Genomic DNA, 23994 nt, shown 5'->3' on the forward strand with positions numbered 1-23994 from the left:
CATCTTATCCAAAAAAGCAACATGCTCGAGCTAAAATTAAAATCCCTTTCCCTCCTTTTTCGTCCACTTTTTCAGGTTTTGGCGATGTTCAGCCGACTGTTGCACATGAGAGTTTAACCAACACGTTTCATGCAGGAGCAGGTTTGTACCGTGGACGATCATTTTAAAGTTCCAGAGGTTTCACATCTGGCAACTGTCTCTCCTTGGTCTTAGTGTCTTGATAGACAGACTTAGAGTGTAGTGAGAGGATGTGTGTGTGTGAGTGTGTGTGTGTGTGTGTGTGTGTGTGGAGGGACTGTGAGACCACTGTGTGTGTGACAGTTAAAAGGCCCAGAGTGAGAAGCTCACCGTGGCATCAGTGGGCCTCTGGTCCAGCTGCTCCGTCACCTTCAGACATTTTTCAGCTGCATTTTGCAAATTTATTTTAAACATTAATTTGAGTTCTGTTGTGATTTTTTAAACTGCAACAGGACTCGTTATAACGCAGCTAATTTCACAGTGTTAGTTATTTGTCCAGTCAAGGACAAAATTACAAAATCTGTGTTTTTCTGTTCAACATTTTATTTTTATTTTAGATTCAGTTTCCCCATTTTACAAACCGAGAGTAAAAACATAAGAGACTAACAGTATGAACACGCAGGGAAAAGCAAAATAAGAATGTAAAGGAGGGGGTGAGCTGTTCCTCTTCAATGCCTCAGAGTTAAATGAGTGTGAATGATTAGAAGCAGGCTGGATGTGTTTTTAACAACACTGTTGAAACATGGAGCATCTAATGATTTCCACTCAGAGTGGATCATTTGATTTCTTTATTTTGCTTCCACCGCACCCATAATTGCTTGTCGATAAGCATTAATGCATGTACAATTATATAATATATGTATGATAAATATATCAAGGAAGACTGTCATGTCAGAAATCTTCTAAATATTTCAGTCCATTAAAATCCTATAAAACAAACCAACAAAACGAATGAGCGACTGACCCTTCAGCCAGTTTACAGCATCACAAAGAAAAAGAAGGAACAGTGGAGCAGAGAAATAACTGTAATCTGTTTTTCATTTCTTTACAATTTAAAGTTGAATATTTTTCATGTAAACTGTAGCTGTTGGTGGAAAATGTCCCTTTCACTACGGGACACTGAACAAAATATCACAGGAGACGGTCACTCCTGAAACACGTCACAGATTTCTTATTTTCTAGCTATTCTGTTGCCAGCTACTGAATTTGCTTTATTAATGTTAACACATGCTATAAAAAAAATGTCTAATGAAAATAGGATGGACAGACACGTTTAAGGACTCAGGTGAATGTGATCAGGACACTGACTGAGGCCTGTGGGTTTCCAGCAGGACCACAGTCTCCTCACACTGAGGGTCTGCACGGTGCACCGCAGTGAGGAGGAATAGTTTAATTTCATATTTTATCTTATTATCTCCCTCTCTTCCTTCCAGTATCTCAAGACAATATATTTTTTTCCAGACATAGGAAAACGGTACCGAACAAACAGGACTGCTGTTCCCTGCATGAGGCCAAACACTTTTATTTCTTAACATAAAATGTCAGAAGGGAAGAGAGGAATAAAACACATGAGGGTGAAACGTTATAAGACTCTCCCCTGCTCCCTCTTTAACAACAACAACAAAAAAAGATTCCCCCCTCACCAACTACCCCTTATGCCCTCTTCATAATTTTCACGCAGTCCCTAATACAGCCGCACGTGTGCACACATATACTTGCACATTTAGTACTCAGTGTTTTGCAAAGATGGCCTACCTGAAGTTAATAAAGTTCCCTTTGATTTGATTTCTCCCCACTTTTAATTTCTTCCAGGTATGTGAGGGGTGTGTGCCAGCACATGATGGGGAGGGTGTCAGACCGATCTGATTGGTGGAAAATGGGAGAGAAAGAGAGAGAGAGAGAGAGATGGATGAATCAGGACTGCAGAGAGAGGAGGGGATCAGCTGAGAGCAGACAGAGAGGGAGGTGAAACTGAAAACAGATGGCGGAGCTGGCACCTGTCTTAAACTCAAATCTGTTTGGAGCCGTTTTCCACATGTCTTTAAAAAAAAAAAAAAAAAAGGCCAATTCTGCATATTATGCCAAAAAAAGACACTCTCAGGTTTTAACCCTTTGTGACCATACCCTCCCTTTAGCTTTTCAGTCATAATAGGATGCCCCCCTCTGAACAGGAGGAGATACAAAAACCCTCTCAAATCCTTCCACTCTGTCTCACCCGGGCCTTGTAAGCAAACAGAGGGGGCATTCAGAGCGGGAGAGAGTCTCATTTAAAGCATTAATCTGTGGGCCACATGCTGCACAACAGCAGAGGACCAAACAAGCACCACAGACCTGACAACACACACACACACACACACACACACACACACACACATATGTACGCAGACACTCAGGCTAAGCATGGCATGTATTTGGCAAGTGAGGAGGTCTGTTCCAGGTGGCTGCATATATAAGTTGCAATCAGTTGCTCTCCTTCAAAGGGCCATACTGGTGCTTTTCCATGTTAGAGCCCATTTACTGCTAATCACAAGCAGTTTGCCAAAAGACCAAAAGAGTTCTACAGAGAAAAAACTATAGTGTAGAAGATTTTTGGATGTTTTTGTTTTCCAGTCGTTTCTGTGAGGTATGGAAGTCAACCTCGCTTGTTGTTTCTGCCAAAGTTACATGATGATGAAGAGCAAACTGTTTTGAAAAGTCCGCTGCTGCATTATCGTGTGATGATGGAGTAACTTTGACCATAAATCTTCTCTGCTCATCTCGCTGAAAGGCTCTGAATGAGAGGAAACCGTGGTAAAACAGGCCTGCGTGATTTTGAAGTGTGTGGAAGACACAAACAACATGTGGTGTGTGTTTCTGTGCTTGTAAGGAGGTGCTGTTGGATTTATTATTATTGTTGTGTTATCACTGTCACATTGTTAGTTTTCCAATCATACGGGATGTTACACAAAGTTTTTCCAGCGTGACTCACTGATAATTTCATAACAAACTAAAATTAGCTACATTCCTGTGCTCAAAAACAAATATAATGAATATAATATATAATAATCATAAAATAATAAACAGTTTTGGAAAGTAAGTATCTTGAAGCACTATGAAGCACTATAATTTTTTTTGAATACTCAAGTATACTTAAGTTCAATTTTTAAGTACTTGTAGTTACCATGAGTATTTACATTCTATGCTGCTTTACACTTCTATTCCATTAAATAGTCCTCTATTTACACATTATTGCATCAATAATTATAATCCAGTATCTACCGTGTTCTTCTGAAATGGGCCATTCTGCATAATGACTACTGTTAGTTTTGGTTGAAAATATATTTCATTGCTCATAACTTTGTATCTCTAAGGTGTTTAAGTGACTTTCTGAATGAATGAAATTCACTTGTAGCAGAGATGTTTCTACTTTTACCTACATGCAAGTTTTTACATATAATAATAAAGCTACAAAAAGCTACAAAACTAATGGCTAATTGATGCATATGTGATGGTGATTTGACTTTAATGCAGGATGTATCATTAATTAAGAAGTGATCAAGTCATGTGATCAGGTAACAGAAATACAGAGCTGCTCTTTTGTCTGTTATTTTTACAACTGAGGGGGTTTGATTTGATTTCTTTTTAAATGCTATTCCTATATAGTTTTGTTGAAGAGTGGAAAATATTAGAGCTTTAAAACCAGGAACAACAACGACAAACAGGGGGGAATGAACAGGCCTGTTTATGTCTAACACTGTAACGAGTGAGACAGAAAACAGGGAGATAACATTGTGTGAAGTGTGACTGTGGGTCTGCGGTGGCGTGTACAACAGACCACACTATTGTAACAACTTATCATTGCTGACTATAAAAGACATCAGAGAGTGGGGTTTAAGTCGGGATACAGTGGAGCATGTGTTGGTACGATGGTGTGGTCGTTGTGGAGGTGTGGGGGACTATGGGTTAACTTTGTCTGTGAGTGGGTGGGGTGTGTGAGTGTGTGTGTGAGTGTGTGTGTGTGTGTGTGTGTGTGTGTGTGTGAGAGTGTGAGTGAGTGAAATGCCCTTTTCTAAGCAACTGGATTCCAGCTCATGTGGTGGCAGATCAGTGCATGAAGTAACTGTTGAGTTGAGTGTTAACAAATCACATCGCTTCATAGTGACTCTGTCATTTTTTAATGTTGATCAACAGGAACTCAGGATCCGTCCTGTTTTAATCAAGAGCCGTTGAGTCATGCGTTAATTCTACATTAGTTAAACATGTCTTTGACGTGTGCACACACATTTTTTAAAAACCTTTTCTCCAAAACAGCTTCGAGCTGCGATAGCGTGAGTGTTTGTTGTCCTCCAGCCTCCCCAGCAGAGTGCGCCAGAGGACCCACGTCTGGCTCCAGGCTGCCTCCTCTGTACTCCACACTGAATCTGCAGCTCACAACTCCGCATTCAGCTCTTAACTCCAACACAAAGGTTGCAGTGAGCCAGAGAGCATACACCTGTCAAAGGTTGTTGTCACCCACGCCTTTCAACTCCCACCAAAACTTTTATAAACTGAAAATAGCTCCTTTCCTTCCCTCCTCTCACTTCTTCTTCTGCTTTTTTTTTTTTTCCAAGGGAACCACAAATTGTGTCCAGATTTTCACACATAGTAACTTAGTGTTTTGGGCAATTTGGAACTGAAACAATTACAAACAAACCTGTATTATACCCTTTCTCCGCCAATGATCTGACTAGAAAAGACAAGAAAATAAAACGTTTCTGTTTTTCCCCCCTCAGGTTATTTTAGATTGCGGGCTCATTTTCTAATTATGGCGGCCATTCTTTAAGCATGCAGTGCATGTTTCTCAGTCATTTTCCAGCTTTAATGAAAATCTGCACGCACCGCTGCACAGAAAAAGAAAAAAAAAACAAACTGAAGATCATTCCTGATTTGCTAACCTTTTGGCAACACGTTGCTTTTGTGTTATAATAATGACATATAATGAATTATGACCTGAGTAACAATAATGGGATCTTTCACTTTCTTTGAAACGTGCTGACAGACTGGTTTGCTGGTGTGTGTGTGTGTGTGTGTGTGTGTGTGTGTGTGTGTGTGTGTGTGTGTGTGTGTGTGTGTGTGTGCGTGCGTGTGTGTGAGAATCAGACAGATTGTAAAGACAGAGGAGAGTTGGTGTTTATGTTGCTTTGCAGACTGGCACTGCCCCGTGCAAGATTTCAGCTTCTCGCTAGTGCTGGCGGTGCCCAGAGGTTGTTGCCATGCAACTCAATGTGGCACACACACTCACACATACATGCACACATAAACACACACACACACTCACACAAGCACCAACAATGGTCTGCTTTATGAGGTGCCCACTGATGCCATGGTAACCTCCTCGTTCTGGGCAAGACGGGCAGAGCGGTGTGCCAAAAAAATGCCATGGTTCCTTTTTTTCCCTTTCTCAAACCACGTTGCCCAGAAACCTTTTGAAACTTAATAAGTGAAACCAGTGGGCAGACAAATTACGACGGGAGTGTGGAGCGCGGGGGAGAGGGTAAACTTTGGAGTTTTAGTGTATCCTGTCTCTCAAGCATAAATTTAGCCTTGAGTGGAAAAATGATGCAGGATGATGAGAAACTCGCAGAGGGCTCTGACACTGGGAGAACTTCATTAGAGGAGAACTTTGCAAAACCTGCAATGACATGCATGAGACGAGCCTGTTCAGCTGGAGTGCAAAGAGTGAGTGTGCACGTGGGTGAGCGCGCTGCAGACACCGGGCCCATCGGACGCTTCTCTGAGTGGTGCACTTCACTGGGAATGATCCGTGGCTGTTCAGTGTGAGCTCTTGACCTGTGGTGTGAGCGAGCAGGAGGGGAATCTGGTGCAGTTACATAACAGCGGCCTTTCTGCAGAGCAGGGGACAAAAGGGCTCCAAAGAGAGGAGAGAGTTGGCACCAGAGTTTCAGGTGAAACGGCTCTGATGGAAAACTGAGAGTTGACGGGCTGTATGTGGAGGAAAGTAAGCACCAAAGTGTGTGAGTGTGTGTGTGAGAGAGAGAGAGAGAGAGAGAGAGAGAGAGAGAGTCCATAAGGGACTGTGAGTGGGGTTGCTCTATCCATTTCAATATTACCGGGGGTCATGTAGGCAATGCGCCCAGTCCCTGTGCTTTTAGGCCCCGCTGAGGCCTGGCGAGATTAAAAACAGGATTGAATCATGACTGGAAGCTAGCGATGGATGGAGATGGAGGAGGAGGAGGAGGAGGAGGCAGAGAGATGGGGTCACACAATAGAGTCCCGTCTAGTGCTTTTAAATTCCCTTAAAATAGGGATCCAAGCCAAGCGTGGCCCGTCGAGCAGGCTATCACAGCATAACTGGTCCTGTAATTGCCACTCGTCCCACACCTCCTCCCCCCTCCTCCTCCTCCTCCTCCACCACGGTCACCCACTACGCATGTAAAACACAGAGACGGAGCCGCAACACTCACGGCAGGATCACCACTCGGGAATACATGCGATGTTAATGGCACTCTCCTTCACAAGCTGTCAATGCCTGTTAATGAACCCATACATAAACATACAGGTCTGTGTCGTCAGGCAGGTAGAGAGAGAGAGAGAGAGAGAGAGAGAGAGAGAGAGAGAGAGGGAGCGCTGGGAGACAAAGTGTGCAGTGAGACGGGAGTGAGAGCAAAGAGTGAGATGAATGAAGACAGCATCATATGTAAGCGAGGCAGGCAGAGTGATCAAATAGATACAATGCATCAGATAAAATCCGCCGTTCCATTGGATTGAGCACAGGACTCAAAACAAAAGGGCGAACCCAATTTTACTCTCAGACGTTTCTTTTTTATTTTCTATAATAGGCATGACTAAATAAAATCCACAATAATGCCGTCCTCATGTGAAATGACTAACTGTTTATACCACAGAAGAAAATGGCTTTCATTTGTTTTTATTCTGTTCATCAGCAACAGATTTCCCTCTGGTTTGCATGCACAGAGGAGGAGAGGAGGAACATGGTGCCTGGTGATGTGAACGGTACTGAAAACTATGTGGTGGTGGGTTTTTTGTTTTTTTTTTATCAAACAGTGTAAACAGTCCACTTTTAACGCAGGTGGCCAGAGGAAAAGGTGACTTGTCTTTTCCTGTTGATCCTCAACAAACCACAGAAATGGTGCAACAAACATTCAGAACATTATGCAGCAGGAAAACATGGCAGTCAATCAGAATCTGCTTACAGCTACATTATAACATAATATAAACTGTTTATTATATGTTTGTGTACTGCTTAAACATGATACATGGCTAAAGGGTAAAGTAAGTGTTACCTTTACATGTCATACATAAAGTACTATATATTTTATTTTATTTTATTTCATAGAAATTAATATCAGTAACTGTTTACACATTTATAAATGTGTAATCTGATATTGCAGTCATATTGACTTCATACTCTATCGTTCTGAATATGTTGATATAAATGTGTTTCAGAGACAGATTCTCACTGTAATATCTGCTATAGTTTGAATTTGATGGTAAGGCAAGTTTATTTATATTCGGCTATATAGTTCAAAGTGCTTTACATAAACAATAAAAAGCATGAAGACGAGATAAAATGTAGCAGACAATATAAAAAGGCAGATAAACAGGATTTTTAAAAGACAAAACAGTCAGAGCAGCTAAAACTGAATAAAATGGAATTAAATTAAAAATTAAAGTGTAGTTACACTGCAGAGAGATATGGATAAACAGTGTCAAATTGAATTTAGTAAAAGGCAGAGTGAGAACATTGATTTGATTTAAATTTAAAAAAAAAAAAGAAAGAAAGAAAAAGTTTTCCGGGCGTTTGCTTCAGATTTGTGGGGTAAACTGAAATCTGTTTCTCTGTGTGTGAGCAGACCTGCCCCTCAGCGTCTGAGAGGGTACAACACAGCAGCAGATCAGCGATGTCTCTGAACCGTTCAGCGCTTCATAAACCAACAGTAGCATTTTTAAAAAGCAGTTGTTTGGCCGACAGGAACCCAGAGCAAACTGTCCTGGTCTTTGTGAAGACTCTGAATCAGCTGCAGCTGATCGACTCCGCACAGAGACCAGTGAACACAGTGGTCGAGTACGTTTTTCTGACCCCTGCAGAGACAGTTTATTCTAAAGGTGATAGCAGGCTGATTTTATAATTGTCTTAATGTGGCTTTTAAATTTAGATCTGAGCCGTGCTGATAGATACAAAATGAAAACCTAGTTATTGCTTGATAGATGCCACACTGTTTTTAATCTTACATTTGTGTGGTGTTGACGTGGCTGTTAGACACTTCGCTGAAATGGTCTCATGGACTAATTAAGACTAATTAGTTAGACTGAAAATGTGGTGTCTCAGATGAGAACAACCCAGACTGTCACTCACTAAAGAGCATGTAGATGAAGAACTGACATGAAGGCTGCGCCCAGCTTCCCGAGCAGTTCACAGTGAGACAAAAAATGTTACAACTTCACCATGAAGAAAACTGTTATGTAAAATAATGTGAACCAGTTTGCATAGTTTGTTTTTACCTCTTTATTTTTGAAAATCATAATTAGAAATCTTCAGTAATTCTTTTATAGATTTCAAATAATCATTTACTGCTTTTTTAAATTATGAAACTATATCTATTATTAACAAAAACGACTCATTCTAAAAGTGGCGTAGTGTACTGTAGATCTGTGAACCTAGTTTAGGTCACTGTAGGTTAATTTGAGATTGTTGTGTGGCGTTTTATTGAGGTGAATAAGACAAATAAGAAGTCGATAAAAGGGTGCACATTACCAGCATTGTTTCCAGCTCTGACCTGCCGTGCTGTGTGTCCAGTGGAAGCCCTTCACTAACCTGGCTCAGACATCTGAGCTTGGCCTGGGGCCTCCTGGAACACGTATATCAGCACAGAGCACAGCAGATAGAAATTATTGCTTCTGACCGACAATGTGACTCATGAAAAATGTTAGGAATACACACACGCTGCGAAGATACCGCACGTGCGAGACGCCACATGTGTGTGTAAACAGTGGTGCGAGCGCGCTCCTCAGTGTTTGGTGCAGAGCTGGTGGCTCGGTAAGTCTGCACATGGCAACGGGAGCAGTTGGACTGGCAGAGCAAGAGGCACAGCTGCTTGGAGAGGGCTCCGTGGCATTTCTGTGTCTGTGTCCCCTCTCCCTCCACTCACACACACACACACACACACACACTCACACACACACACCAGTGCATACATACAGTATATACCCACACATACACACACCCTCTCTATCACTCATGCTGCAGCAGCATCCTGGTAACAGACAGCTCCTGATTGGTGACTCCATCCGTGGTTTTGCCCTCACTCAGTGTGTTTTATATAATTATATATTTATCAGCAGTCCCAGGAAGAGGATTCTGGCGTGGGGGAGGCAGCGTGGCAGTGTGTGGAATGGCGTGGGAGAGGCAGAGTGACCCCGGGCTCAGGTGGCAGCTGTGTTATGACTTCTCTGCCAGGTCATGGTGGATGGTAGGATAGACGCTCCCTGTCTCTCCCTCATTCTGTATCGATCGGTCCGTCTGTCTCTGTTCTGTTTCTGTCACATTCCTCTGCTCTGTCTTGCACTCAGTTACAACTGAAACGTCCCTCTGCTGCAGACGTGACAGTATGTGGCATAATAATGTTTACATGTCGTGCACGCTGCATGTTTCCGCACTGTACATCTGAAGAGACTGTGTTCGCCCACTTGCTCTGTGTGTGCGGTGCCTAAGGCCAAAGAAACGTCATCAAAAGTGGAGGATTTTTTGTTGAGACCGTGACGCAGTTGTCTGAAAATCATATTGTGCAGTGATGTAAATTTGCGTAAACCTAGTTATAAGTTATGAGACTTCACCAAAAATGCACTTAGTTTTTCCTCCTAAATTCTGATCACAAAATAATTTGGGTGATTGACTCCATCACAGATATCTAGGACTTATCCCAGAGGGTAAGAGCTTTTAATTAAAACCTGTTTTGCCACCAGAGGAAATGATTCAGAATTTTATTAAGGCCATGATACACTTTTGAGGCAACATAGACATCCACTTTTTTCCTCATGTGCACCACTATTTTCAACCGTACCTGATTTATTTTTTTTCTTTACCCAGCACCCTCTGTCAGTGCTGCAGGCTGCCCTCAGATTCATTCATGTTTCTAATTTACTACAATCACTCCTCAAGCTGAATATACAAGCTGACTGTCAGTCGATTCATGCGAGTTCAACTTGATTGTCGAAGGTAATCGCCGTTGTGTCTGTGCTTTTGACCTTCAGCTTTTCTGTGACCCAAACGCTCAGAGTTTGGATCAGATCAGAGAGCTAATTTATTCCAGATTTCACATATTGACAACATCAATCACACCGATCTCTTGGTAGCAGTTGCTTTATTATTTCCCCTCATGTGGCGGTTGGTGTTGATCACAGAGGTGTCTCGAGGCCTGACACAGTTTGTAAACCCGAGGGTTCCTCTCAGCGCCAGCCTGCTGCGCTCACTGCTATGTAGGGCAGAGCTAGACCCTCCGCCTGGGTGGGAATGAGGAAGGGGGGATGGTGAGATGGTGAGATGGAGGGGGAGAGAGAGAGAGAGAGAGAGAGCGATGGGGGAAGGAGAGGGGAGTAAGAGAGGGATGGCAGCCAGCACTGGGGCCCCATGCAGGGATGCAGGAGATGGAGCAGGGAGGAGGGGTGGAGGGGTTACAGGGTGCTACAGGGGGCAGAGAGAGGGGCACAGGCTGGGCATGGCTGGCAAAGGAGCATTCCCTCCGTCTATGGACATGCAGTGTCTCAGCTCTGTGGTGCACAAAGCCTGGAGGCGTCAGGCGCGTTTCACTGGGATTATTATTGATCGAATTTTAGTTTTCTGGTGATGCAACTCACTCATTTATCAAGATTATTGTATTTGTTTCTGAGACCAAGGCGAGGCTGCAGTGTGAGGTAACCCACTCTATTGAGCCATAGAGTTGATGGTATCCACATCTTAGGGTCAGCATAAAAATCAACTGATTTAAAGGTTATATCTGTATTTCCATATAGATGTTGGACTCACAAGAGGTAGATTAAACCAAAAATGGTCAAACTGAAACAGCAAAGCCAGCGATATCCTGACTTTTAGTCCCCAGTATGGGCAAAGCTCAGATACACTGAATCCTACAACTCCCATAATGCAACACAAGTGTGCCTTTTATTTCACTCCCATCTTTCAAACCCACCACCTTCAGTTGTTAATGGAGGTTTTCTGTTAAAAATTTGAGGCTGAAGCCCGAGTTGAGATAAGCCTGATGACATCACTATGACATCATCTGGGTTATTTCCAGGTGCAAGAATCCTGGCTATGACTCCAACTGTAAACCATCAGATTTATACTGGTACCCCCTAGGGAGGGGGGGCACAAACATTAGATTCAGGTGTGACGACCCTCCATCATCTCACCCCCCCTGCTGTCTCTTTCCAGGTTTCCTCTTATGTTCATGCCCCCCGCCCTCCTGCTTCCCACCCTCACTGTCTCCCTGTCTTCCTTCTTCTGTCAATCTGTCTCCCTCCCCATCCCCAGACAGACCCTCCCATCAGTGCCCATTTCCCTCCGTCTGGCTCGTCCCCTTCCTTTCACCCAGATGACCCTGCCACCGCCCCGTTCCTTCTGTCTGTCTGGCTCTCCTTTACCCAGATGCCCCACAAACCACTGCCTGTTCCTCACCATCCTCTCTATCTCTCTATATATCCGTCTCACTCTTTCCCCTCTCTGTCTCTTTATCTGTCCTTTTTCTCTGTTTCTAACAGTGTCTTTTGCTCGCTTTCTCCCACAGTCGCTCTTTTCCTCGTACTCTCCCACTGCACAGATGCCTGGCTTGGTTTGCAACAGCTGTCCTGCCATGTGCCACTACCAAGTGTTGCCTTCGACTGCAGGGCGAGTGGGGATGGTGGTGGTTTGGGGGTGGAGGGCGCAGAGCGGATTAGTCATGAATATTCATGTACTCTTGGATGTACTACCAAACAGAAAATGGCACCACAGAGGAGACTCCACCCATTTAAAAAAAAAAAGGGGGGGGGGGGGTGAGTGAGGAGAGAGGGAGGAAAGGAAGGAGGAAATAGGGAGGAAGGATAGAGAGAGTTGGGGAAAAGTGATAGAAGAGTATGGGAAATGGAGGCAGACGGAGGTGGGGGGGGGGGGGGGGGGGGGGGTGAATGGCAGGGATCCATAAAATGTTCCCCCTCCGCCCTTAGAGGTGTGAAAGAGGGAGCACAGTAAAGCCCCTCTCATACTGTCTGTTCAAGGCGGGAACGTTGCACCTTTATTTCGCCTCACAGTTCTGCGTAAAAGGTACAAACAGAATGAGGGCGGAGGAAGTCAGAGCCGGGTCGATATCAGTGTAAAAGTCTGCATCAGCACAGACGCCGGCATACTGTTGTAACCTGTGTGTCACGTCTCTGATTACAGAAAGCCAATATCACACACTGGGGCAGTGATACACCAACTTTGTTTGGTTCAGAGTAAACAAGCAAAGGCGGCATAATGAGGGGTTTTCTTAACGGCAATATAGCGGGATCTTTGTGTAAAATGTGCATAAGAAAAGGGCAAGGGAGGAAGTGGTAAAGGAAACAAGGCAGGAAGATTTTTATTATGCTTAAAACCTCAAAGTATACATGACAAAACTGGAAAAAGGCTGATGAAGAGTGACAGTTAAGATAAACAAGATGAAGCATCAACAGCCACCCTAGCAGCTCTCTGAGGCAGTGAGCTAAATGCTAACATCAGCATGCTAACATGCTCACAGTGACAATTTTAACATGCTATTGTTTAACAGGTATACAAGCTAAGTTTACCATATTAAAGGTACCACATGTAACATTTAGAAAGCACTTGCGTAATATCAGCTTGCTGGCTTGAACAAAAGAGGCTATGACGTTCAACTAATCCATTCTCGTTGTGTAAGACACTGAGTGCATTTATATGATATGTTGGTGTTAGCTAGCTAGCCAGCTTAAACAATCACTGCTTTCATAGCTAAATTTGCTGGAACAGCAAATATTAGTGAACTTGAGGGCTGAGATTAAGTTGTGTTGCCACACTTCATTATTGATGTGGTAGTTTCCATCACAACTCTCATTTTGCTGAATGGATTCGCTAATGTTCCAGCATAATGGAGCGGATCTCTTATATTGTAAAGTAATATTATTGTACTGGGTCTATCAGTGGGTTGAGACAATGATAATCCTAAACCAAAATCACTTATAAACAGATGATAGAAGTAGGATGAGCAACGTAAGAATATAATACACATAAAATCCACAAAGTTTATTTTGTGCTAGGAGCCAGTCTTTTGTTGATGTTAGCAGGCTCCGAGCTAATGTTAGCTTGTGTTGCACACTGTTGGTGGTGTAGTGGAGCGGATGGGGCAAGGCATTTGGGAGAGAGCATGAACATCATGATCGTTTGGATTTTCCCAGAGAATTTGTCGCTGGTCCGTATAATAGACATTTGTCCTTAGGTTGGAGTCGAAGGTCTCATTTTTAAAATCATGTTACAATCCATTCATATATTGGCAAAAAAAAAAAAAAAATCGCTTCACCTTTAACATTGACTAATTAGCATCAAATAGAGTTCAGCTGAGGCTCATGGGAATTTTATTAGTTTTGCAGGGATTTGATGAAGATTTTCTTGAACGTTTTCTCAATTAAGACATTCGCACATTTAAATGTCTTCAGTGTAGGTGTGTTGGAAATTATCACTTCAGTCTTGGAAAAAAAGGGAATATCCCGCACACTGCTCTTGGGCACAATCAGAACTTATTGATTATCCTAACGTTTTGATGTCTTGCCCAGATGTGTCATCCTTGTATTTATATATATACATGAAATGTAATGTGACAGAGTGCACACAAACCACTGCCAGTGATTGAAAGACACAACTGTCACACACCTGGATGCACAAGATGGGTGGAGCATTGTCTATTCAAAATTGTGGTTGTAATAACTGTTTAAAATACTGAGACTGAAACATTAGGAAGATCAATAAATTGTGATGCTGAGCAAGAGCAGAGTGCCAGATATTCTTCTTTTTTTCCAAGTCATAAACCGAAAATAAAATTTTGACCGGACGGTGGTGCTAGAGAGGAAATCAGGGAATCACCATAATAATAACATTCATCCTGAGAAGGGCGTGAATATGGGTAGCAAATTTCATGGCAATCCAACCAATATTTAATGAGATATTTCACTTAAAACCTGGAGAAAGAGTCAGATTGCAGTAAGATTCACCCTCAGGGAACCATGATTGTCTGCACCATAGTTTGTGCCAATCTGACCCGTAGATGCTGATATTTCACAGGATAAAGAAAAGCTAACAATCTTAACCTGGTGGTCAGGGATCACTAGAGTCAATAGGATTTATCCTCTAGGGACTATAAATGTCATGACTTTCATGGCAGTAGCTGCTGAGATATGTGACTCTGGACCAAAGTGGTGGATCAACTAACCAACCAGAACACCATCAGTGCCATCCCTGGAGCCACACCACCAGCACGGGTAAACACGAGTCCAGACAGGGACACGAAAGGCAAATAAACCTGGAAGTGACTGAGAGAAAAAATAAACAACGAGCAACAACGAGTGGTGAAGTGTGTTCACAGGAAGACTCTGGGTGAGCAAGTAAAGCAAAGGATGAAGAGCAGGAACAAGAGAGGGGCAGATAGGCAGAGAGACAGAGGGGGACGAGGAGATAGCAGATAGAAGATAGACAGTTGGGGTGAGGGGCAGCAGATCTAAGCGGACCGAGGCTCTGGTGGCTGTTCCTCTCTCTTTCATGGAGAGCCAGGAAAACAGATTATAGCAGTCCTGCTTTCTCCTGTGGGGGGGGGAAGAGAAGGGGGTGGGGGTGGGGGTGGGGGTGGCCGACCATACTCTTCCCTCTCCCCTCGATCCCCTCCCCCTCAGACGATGACACTCTCTGGTGGTACCGGCTGGACCCAAACCAGAGCGAATCGTATCACTGAGCTGCACTCTGCTGGGGAGGAGTGTGTGCTCCAGTATAACAGGATGACAAATGGTGCAATTTGATATAGATTTTACAAAGGAGGGACTTTTTTTTCTTCCATTTTTAAGTTGGTAATGCATCACAATGAGACTGCTTTTGAAGGGCACTGTGCGGTTTTATACTCAGCACTCAACCCCTCGCTTACGACCCCTCGCTGCGTCACTTTCCCGGATGCCTCTGAGCCTCTGAGGAGCTTCGACTCGCTGGGGGAACAAGAGGGTTTATATGTGTCTGTCATCCTTCACTGTGTGGTTCACCAAGTGCTCACTGCACTGAGTAAACACCTTTCTCACACTCATATCCACTTACCCAGCCACCGCTGCATACACAAACACACACATTAGACTACAATACACAATAATACACCCCAGCTCTCTCTTCTTTTCTCATAAACACAACACATACAAACAGTGAGTTAATCAGACCTATAAACCCTCCTTGCTGGTAGAAGATAAGCGGTGTGCTGGTAGCCCTGCCCTCCTGAGAGCAGCACTCCTCTAGCGGTGCCGTGGAGCTGCCTGATAAGGCAGGGGAGTGTGGGATACCCTGAGAGATTCAGGCAGACACACACACACACAGATACACACACACACACTGCTCAGCATCAGTTAGCCAGATCCTCCGCTGAGCCAATCAGCAGTTCGTAGGGCCTGAGGCTCCTCCAATCATCCTTCTCCATCAAGTGTTGTTAATCTCACCGCTCAGCCTGCAGGTGGATGTATTGGCTGTGTGTGTGTGTGTGTGTGTGTGTGTGTGTTGTAGCTACACACTACCTTACACTGATGTCAGAGAATTGCATTCTGATAAAAACTGATCACAGACATCTCCATCTGTTTTCTCTGTCAGACAGTAAAATAAAATGTGGTTCTCCTGCAGTGATGGGGCAAAATTCAGAAACTGGCTTTTTCTCCTGTCTATAAAATCTATAATCAAAACCATAATCGATCAAACAAAAAAAAGAGAGAAAAAAAAGAAGAGGAAAACCTTTTTTCTTCACTCAGTAAACACTCCTATATTTGAAGTAAGTGGCTTCAAATCTAATCCTGCTTAACAGTGTTTTCCTACCTTGATGTATAAAGGGCCAGTGCACTTTCTCAAGGGTCTTTTGGTAATTAAGCACCGTCTCTAAACTGAACTAATTAAGCGTCAACCTGTATTTCAAAGACCCTCAGGGACTCGGTTACTTTTACAGATGAATCAGTCTATGTTGTACATTTCAACATCAGAAGTTATTTAAAGTCAAGGAGTATGATATAGAATGATCCATTTTAATATCAAAGGCCAAACCTGTCTCCAGAGCGCTCTGAAAATTAGATTTAGAAAAAGTCAGATGATAGAATATATAATGAACATGTACTGTACTAAATTAACTATAACTAATATATATATATATATAATATATAGTTATTTCTAAGTATGTGCTTATTTTACAGGTAAGATTTAACAGTGGTTCCAAAACTGTTATTTAATTATATTGTACAAAATGTAATTCTTTATTATTTTAGTCTGTGTCAAAGTGGCAGCTCCTATTCTATTTTTTTTTTTAGCAACAGCAAATTCATTGAAGGGAGTTTGTGATGAGCTGCAGCACCAAAGTCCAGTCCAAAATCCTGGCCTTTGTGTGTGTATATGTGTGTGTGTGTTGTTTTTTTTGGTTTTTTTTTTTTTCCTTTGGCAGTGTAGTATTTGGCCTTGTGGGCAGTAATAAAATGTCAGGGCCTCACATCAACCCTAAAAGCAAAGTAAATTTCTTTCAGTGTTTGTCGGGTCCATTGGTGAGTTTCCTTTATCTCACTGTCTCACTTCTAACACACTGCTCATAGTGCTGCTTACAGTGTGATGTACAATTTTAGGTACTTGTACTTTTACTCAGGTACTATTTCAATTATTACATTTTCATCACATTTCAGATTGAAATCTTGAAATTGTTGTTTTGCCTTCGTAACATTTACCTGACAGGTGTATTTACTTTGAATGTGAAGATTTTACAAACTGAACAATTGGCCATCTTATAAAAATTGATGCACTGTAGTAGATTAAACTACCCAACAGTATTTAGTGTAAAACATCTCTGTACTTCAACCACATAAAACATTAGACATGCACTTTAAGGCATAATGAAAAATACTATAATGTATGGGATCTATTCTGATGCCCAGTGGGTACTTTAACTTTTGATGCTGTCATTTTACTGCCAACGTTTTTATATTTTCGCTTAAAATGAAGAGTAAATTATGAATGCAGGATTTGTATAATATTTAAGGTGTGGTGGTGCTTCTTTTGCTGCTTATTATGTTTTGCCGTGACTTTTATCCTCTTAATTATCATTTAATAATCTTACAGTATTATCAGTTTCCAAATAAGAGTTTCTAACCTTAATTCTTAACTTTATTTACTTTGTTTACTTTTTGTTTTTTATTCCGGGGACTAACAGAGAGGCTTTAAGATGAGCGAACATCATGTTTGTTTGTTTGTTTGTTTAACATCATCATGCTCCTGTGACCCGAGTCCCCACCGGTCATCCCCCACGTCACTGAAGTTAGCTGCAGGTTTGCAGCAGCTCTGCTCACTCAGTGCAGACCAGCAGCAGCAGCAGCCTATAGCTGCAGCGTGGCTCCAGCACGGATCCAACCACCGTGGCACCTCTTGGAAGTTGGCGCAGGTCAAATGCGTCTTAATTCAAACCAAAAGAAATGAGAGAATGGCCCCGAGTCGGGCCGGTTCCACTGGCCGTGCCAAGGTCAACATTCCTCGACAGGCCGTTGCCTGGTGGAACTTTTGTTTGCCAGTGTGTGTAAACCTCCAGGGAGAGACGGTATATAGGAGCGGGAGAGGACAGAGACTGAATGGCGAGGTAAAGATCCTGGCCCCGTATTATCCTGACAGGGACTCCCGGTCTGATCTCAGTTTTAGAATACAAGCCGCAGGTCCAGATCTATTTATATCTGTAGTCAGACCTCTCAAATAAAAGGAGGTTATTTATCACACAGAGCAAACGGCCCAGTAATATCAGTCAGGTTGTTCCACATGTCCGACCTAAGCGACATTAGCGGCCGTAGAGGTTCTGGAGGAGCTGCCAGACCCCGTGGCCTGCGCTGGGGTCAGTGACTGATCTTCAGGCAGGACTGTGACTCACTGTCTGCTCAGACTAAGATCACTGGTCTGTAGTTACAAGAACATCGTCTTCAAATGCACGTTTGGACTTTCTAAACTGGTTCTACATTCAATTCAGCCAGTATTTTAATGCACATTATCATAATGTTGAAGAGTTTTCTCCTCTAAAATAAGAGCACATTAAAATCCTGAGCTTTTAAACGTCTTTAGATTAATAAGAGACTTTGCGGACATTCAGGTCCTCAACAGGCCGCAGACGTTCAAGGCTCCACCAAAACCACCGTGTTTAAGGTCGAACATCAGGCTAGGTCAGAAATAAAATCAACCCCCTGCCCGGGACCAGTTTGTGTAGAAACATTCAGATGCGCTTTGCTTCACATTTTCCTTCACCAGCCTCCGGCTTTAACTTAACCGGCTTTGATTTGCGCGGCAGTTTGCAGCCTTAAAGGTTTAGCAGGCGGACTGAAGGTTAAAGAACAACCACGGCGTTCACAAAATCACTGACATAAGAAAAAGTTACATCAGAAAAAAAAACTCACTGTAAGAGATGAGTGTGCTCACACAGGCCTTGAGTCAGCTCATGGTGAGGACTGTGCTCCTGCTGGAGGCCGCTCACTTGAACAGGCCACACACACTCACACACACACACACACACTCACACACTCACATTAAAGCGCCTAAATAATTCATCATCATATTTATAAGAGCTGAAATCTGATAGAATCTGTGCTTACATTTATTCTCTAACAATTTAGAAATGAAAAGAAATAAATCAAATGAAGAAAATAATAATCTCACACATTCCTGATGCTTTTTAGCCTGAAATATTTCTGAGAGTTAAAGTCCAGAAATATGATGTCAGTACATTTATCCGCACTTTGTCACAGCCTCATTATTATTACCTGTAGTATTTTACATTAGCTAATTTTTAAGATACAAATAAAATAATTGGGAACTAAACTAATTATTTGTCACGTAATGGTGTCTATGTGTGTGTGTGTGTGTGTTTTATTGTGCGCTTTAAACCACTAATAGTCGCATATTTTTCGGTTCTTAAACTAATTTTAAATTAATTTACAGATTATTAAATGTTATTAAATGTTATTATTAATGTTATAAATAAAAAAGGAGCCTATATGGTAAATTAAAAAACAATGGCACCTCTGATATATTTAATTACACATTAATTCACAACGGTTTTCAAATGAAATAAGGGTGAAATGCACCTGCTGGATAAACTGATGTTAGAGTCAAAAAATGCAAAATAGTAAACTTTAAGAAAATAAATATAGCCTAGTGTTATATAATATAGTCTCTTGTGCTATTGTCAAAATTATTAGGCCATTAAAACCTGACATATACATCTGTTTTCAGTCAATATAGCCTGTAGGTCCTAATTTCAAACTACTGCCATCTGCATTAGATGTATTTTTATTTCAAAGTAAATGTAGCCTAAATAAATATGATCTTATTCTGAAAATGCATCTTTATAAGATGCTGGAAGGAATCTGAATAATCTCCACCCTCTGAGTTATTGGTGAAGGAAACTGAGGCTTCAGTGGTTCAGCATTTAGAAACCAAAGCTGCTGCTCTCAGTCCATCAGTTCTTTATTTGTCTGTTTGTTGATGTGGTGAAGTTGCACCAGTACAGGCTAAACTGGAGGCAGGTGGGATCCATTTTGACACTGCTCATCATTTTGTTGCGTGACGTCTGCAGTTGCGCACTTCCGTAAAATGCTGCGTTTCCCATAAAAGGTCAAAACACTGCTTTGGTAATTTATTCATGAACAGGCCGGCCTGTGTCGTAAAGGAGTGTCTGCAGAAATTCCACCTGAATTTCCGGGGCTAATTTGATATTTATGGTGAATAAATATTGTGCTCATGCAGGAGCCAGGAGTCGTGCACCTGCTCTGTCTGACCTGTCTGCACAAACTGATGATGATTATTCATGACAAGACAAACACAGAGAACAAAACAGACAAGTTTGCACAGTTTGACTTGCAGTGCAGCAGTTAGCACTGATGGCTGTGCATACAAATCTTTAAAATAAGGCCAGACATGTGAATCACTGTATAAACCTCTGACTTTATTCCAGCCACAGGTATGACATTATATAGGCTATATATAGGTCTGACCAGTCATTTTTAATTTAGGAGAATTAAATCAACCCTGCAGTAGAGCTTTAAACCACCAGGCTCTGTTCAACCTTTAAACTTCTGTGTCTTTCTCACAGCATTTTATGCATCTAAGTGAAGCAATAAAAAAAAGTGGAAGGTGCTGATAATGTATTTTAATTTGGGGTTAAATATTTCCTGAAAATACAATTCAGTTATATAAAAAATAGAATTATAAACAGAGATTTTGTTGAGACTGTGTGTTGTTCAGCAGCTCAGGGTCATGTTTCACCCGGGTCCACATGCATGCCTCTGTGCATTTAGACTGGATTTAAACTTTTCACAGCGACGTCTACTGCTTCCGCTCTGCTTCACTGTCCCGCACTTAATATTGGAGTTTATGATAACCTGCCGCCGCCGCTGCCTCCCCCACCGCTCCCTAACCTCCGCTCCCTCCCGCCCTCTCTGTCGGCCCCGAGCTGCCCCTGCACTGTTGCCGGTGAGAGCTATTAATCCCCTGCGTCCATGGTTTACTCTGAGCCCGTATTTAATTCCTCTAAACCTCCAGCTGCCGCCCTGGTTACTCACTGAACACGACAGACTGTGAACCGCTCTGGTTATTAATAATTCACCAGCCCTCCGCTCCGCTTCTCCGGCCGCGGCCACAGGACACCGCACGTCCGCACTGGTGCGTGTGTGCAGCCACGCTGTGTTTTCGCCTCCGCCGTTTGTTTACTACTTGATTTAGGGAGACTTGCATTTCGCCTCCTTGTTATTGTGTCTACAGCCTGCACACAGTCTCCGGCTGGCAGTGCCCACTAAGTCCCGCTGCTCTCCCCAACTCTCATGCCTCTGACGTTGCGACATCCGCGCTGCCACATGGTGAGTTGTGTCTCAGACGCCGCTCTCTCCGCGACTCTCCCCGGACACTGAGGAACAGGTGGAGGGGCACCGAGGAGGAACTCCACTTTTAAAAAACAAACCAAAAAAAACAACCCGGAGCATGCACACGGGAAAGCGCGCATCATCATCATCATCATCATCACCACCACCACCACCACCACCACCACCGTCCCCTCTGCAGGAGCAACAGCTGATGTGCTGAGAGCGCAGGCTACTTACTGTCGGGGCTCAGCCGGACTCCTGCGCTGTGGCCCGGGGCTCAGACGGTGACGGGGCCGGCGGCTCGGGGGACGTGACGTTACCGGGAGCGACCGGAGCGAGAGGGGGCCGCGCGCGCTGACGGCGGAGCTCGAGCTCGACACGCGACGACTTTTCATGGAAAACAGCGCGAGCTGAAAGCGCACGTTAGCACCTCGCGGGAAGAAGCAGGCGCGTTGGATTATCCCGACCCGTGCTCCTGCGCCGGGACGGGGAAGAGCTGACTGCAAATTACTAAGAAGAAGGAGAAAAGAAAAAAAAATGTTTACCGGGCATCAGGCCGTGTGTTAGGGCTCTTTTGCTTCCGGTAGAAGGCCCAGCCGAACAAGAAACCGAGCAGTTTTCTCTCTCCCACACACTTTTTTTTTTTTTGGAAGCCGAACTTTTGAGAGTGGAAAATGGGTCTTTGAGAGTGTTGGCACTTTTCCCTACACCACAATGGTACGTGCTATGTAAACCAATAATTTTCTCATTTATGCAGTCAGCTTTCAGATTCATTGTAGTTGTTCATAGATTTAATGATATAGGCTGCAGAGAGATCTTTAAAGTTTAGTGGGCTGACTTTAGCCACTTTATTATTCTTGTGTGTGTTAGTTATTTACTTGTAGCTAATGGGTAACAGTCACCAAAGCGTTTGCCAAGTCCCTCCACCTACCTGTATATGTTTACTGTTACAGTCAGACTCATTATGGTATTGTGGTTATTTTTAAATAAGGGGAGTTTGTCTCGCTGAAATTCTAAATGTACATTTTAAAATAATGTTGCCGTTAGGAAAACTCTAATAGTTACATAACATGTTGCCAAAATTTCTTTCCAACCTCCTGGCCAAATCAGTGTTCAGCCCTCTCAGTTCACCACCGGATGCCCACCGCCTTCTGCCGTTTTAACCACATGGAGAACATGCCTCCTCTTATTGCAGTGGTCTCTGATGTGGGGCTGTCAGTGGACTATTTATAGCCACATACGTTTAAGATGGGGCGCTGTCCATAATAATGTCAGTAGCTAATAAAGAGGCGTCATAGAGAGCCCCCCACCCCACAGCCCCAATCCCACCTAAAGACAAAGTTTAACGTAGATTGGAAACTTGGCTATTAGAGGATGGGACTTCTTGTTCCATTCAATTATGTGCCTGTTTGGTTTGTGCGTAATTACGCACAGCGGTTTAAACCAGTTCCTTCATTACGCAGGTGATTTATTTTTGCAGTTCAGGGAAATCCTGTGACATCACAAGGTATAAGTTTGTCACACTTAACATAAGCATCTGTTCACTTTTAGCTTTCTTTTTAGATGCATCAACATTTGAAATGTTATTTGTGGTTTCATTATAATTTGAATTGGCTGAGGACTCTGTGAGGCTATTGTTTCATATTCTATCAGCGTTCACCCATAACAGGATATTTGTTTAAACTGGCAAATGTATTCCCTGTGAGGTTGTGAAAACGTGTGTTTGAATGCCGTGCTTGTAGGTTTCAACATTAGTAATAAAAAGTCTGTTTTGTACAGAATTACGGTATATAGCTCACACATCCTTGACCTTTAGATAAATTCTTTTTTTGGCATGAAATGAGTCAAGTCAGGCATAGTTAGAGGAACCTCCCACATACAACCTTGAAGCTGCTTAGACTCCAGGAAAGGGAACTTATTTGCACATGAATATGGAAGATTATTAGTATGAATAATTATTTGTTTACGAGCTTCCTCGCTAACATGGCAGCTGCCCAAGAAGCTCATCAGTAAAAATGATACAGAATTCAGGACAGGCCTCACATGGGATTATCTTGACTTGTTATTCTCCTACTTATAGCAGCAACTCACCTCTTTTTTTTTTTCTTTTTTTTTAAGAAAATGCTATATTGTGAATTTGTGCCAAACATTTCTGTTGCATGTTAGTTTAGTCAGAATGCACTGGAGGCATCTGTCAATCAGTGTCAGGACTCAGTTAGCTTCCCCCCCTGAGGCTGATGCTCCATCTCAGATACACAAACACCCGTTTTCTGTAGAGATGATCTATATCTGTGGTTCTGTAGGTTATTGATTTTTCCAAATATGTTTGAAAGCAAAAAGAAAAATGTGACCCTTCATCATGAAACTGTAAACATGACCAACTATAATTTGTAGATGAGACCTTTATTATAAGCAGTACTCCTCTATGGTCAGCATATGTGTCACATGCAGTATAGATGGTTAAGAACAAATACAGTAATCATGGAGAGCTGTGTATATAGCTGCGGTAATTGTATCCCACACTGTGTGTCTGTGTGTGTGCAGCCTGCCACATGATGATCAGACAAGCGGTTTTCCAGTCTTGTGTGATCTCCCCCTTGGCTGTTGCAGCCAGTGATGTCATCCCTCACTGTATACAGAATATTATGCTATTATGTTTGTCCTGGCCTTGACATTTCCCTGGAAAAATAAATAAGGCTTCAAGGAGGCTATGATAGCTTATGTGGTGTGTAAGCTTTTGCCGTAGTTTAAAGATGGAAACTCTGATATACAGTCAAAGAGCGTAAATATTAGGATAGTGAGCTCAGATAGGGTTTGTCAGGTTGATTGGTTTTTAAGCTGTTGTAACTGTTTTAG

At 42.8% G+C, this 23994-nt stretch overlaps 1 protein-coding gene across 4 annotated transcripts in view; it reads left to right on the forward strand.

The window, feature by feature from the left end:
- nfixb (nuclear factor I/Xb) overlaps positions 1-23994 on the forward strand; it is a 175189-nt gene that overhangs the window by 4992 nt on the left and 146203 nt on the right. For 2 of the 4 annotated variants that reach the window (XM_071474611.1, XM_071474626.1), the window contains exon 2: positions 76-141. In XM_071474611.1, the coding sequence (XP_071330712.1) occupies positions 130-141 (12 nt within the window). In that variant the 5' untranslated portion in view covers positions 76-129. Of the gene's footprint in view, positions 1-75; positions 142-20711; positions 21856-23994 lie in introns of those variants that run through there. The other 2 variants (XM_071474612.1, XM_071474613.1) reach the window with 1 other exon arrangement.

This window comes from Trachinotus anak, unplaced genomic scaffold (genome assembly GCF_046630095.1).
Source record: "Trachinotus anak isolate AG129_WGS33_773 ecotype Australia unplaced genomic scaffold, CSIRO_AGI_Tana_v1 ptg000003l, whole genome shotgun sequence".
Lineage (NCBI taxonomy): Eukaryota > Metazoa > Chordata > Actinopteri > Carangiformes > Carangidae > Trachinotus > Trachinotus anak.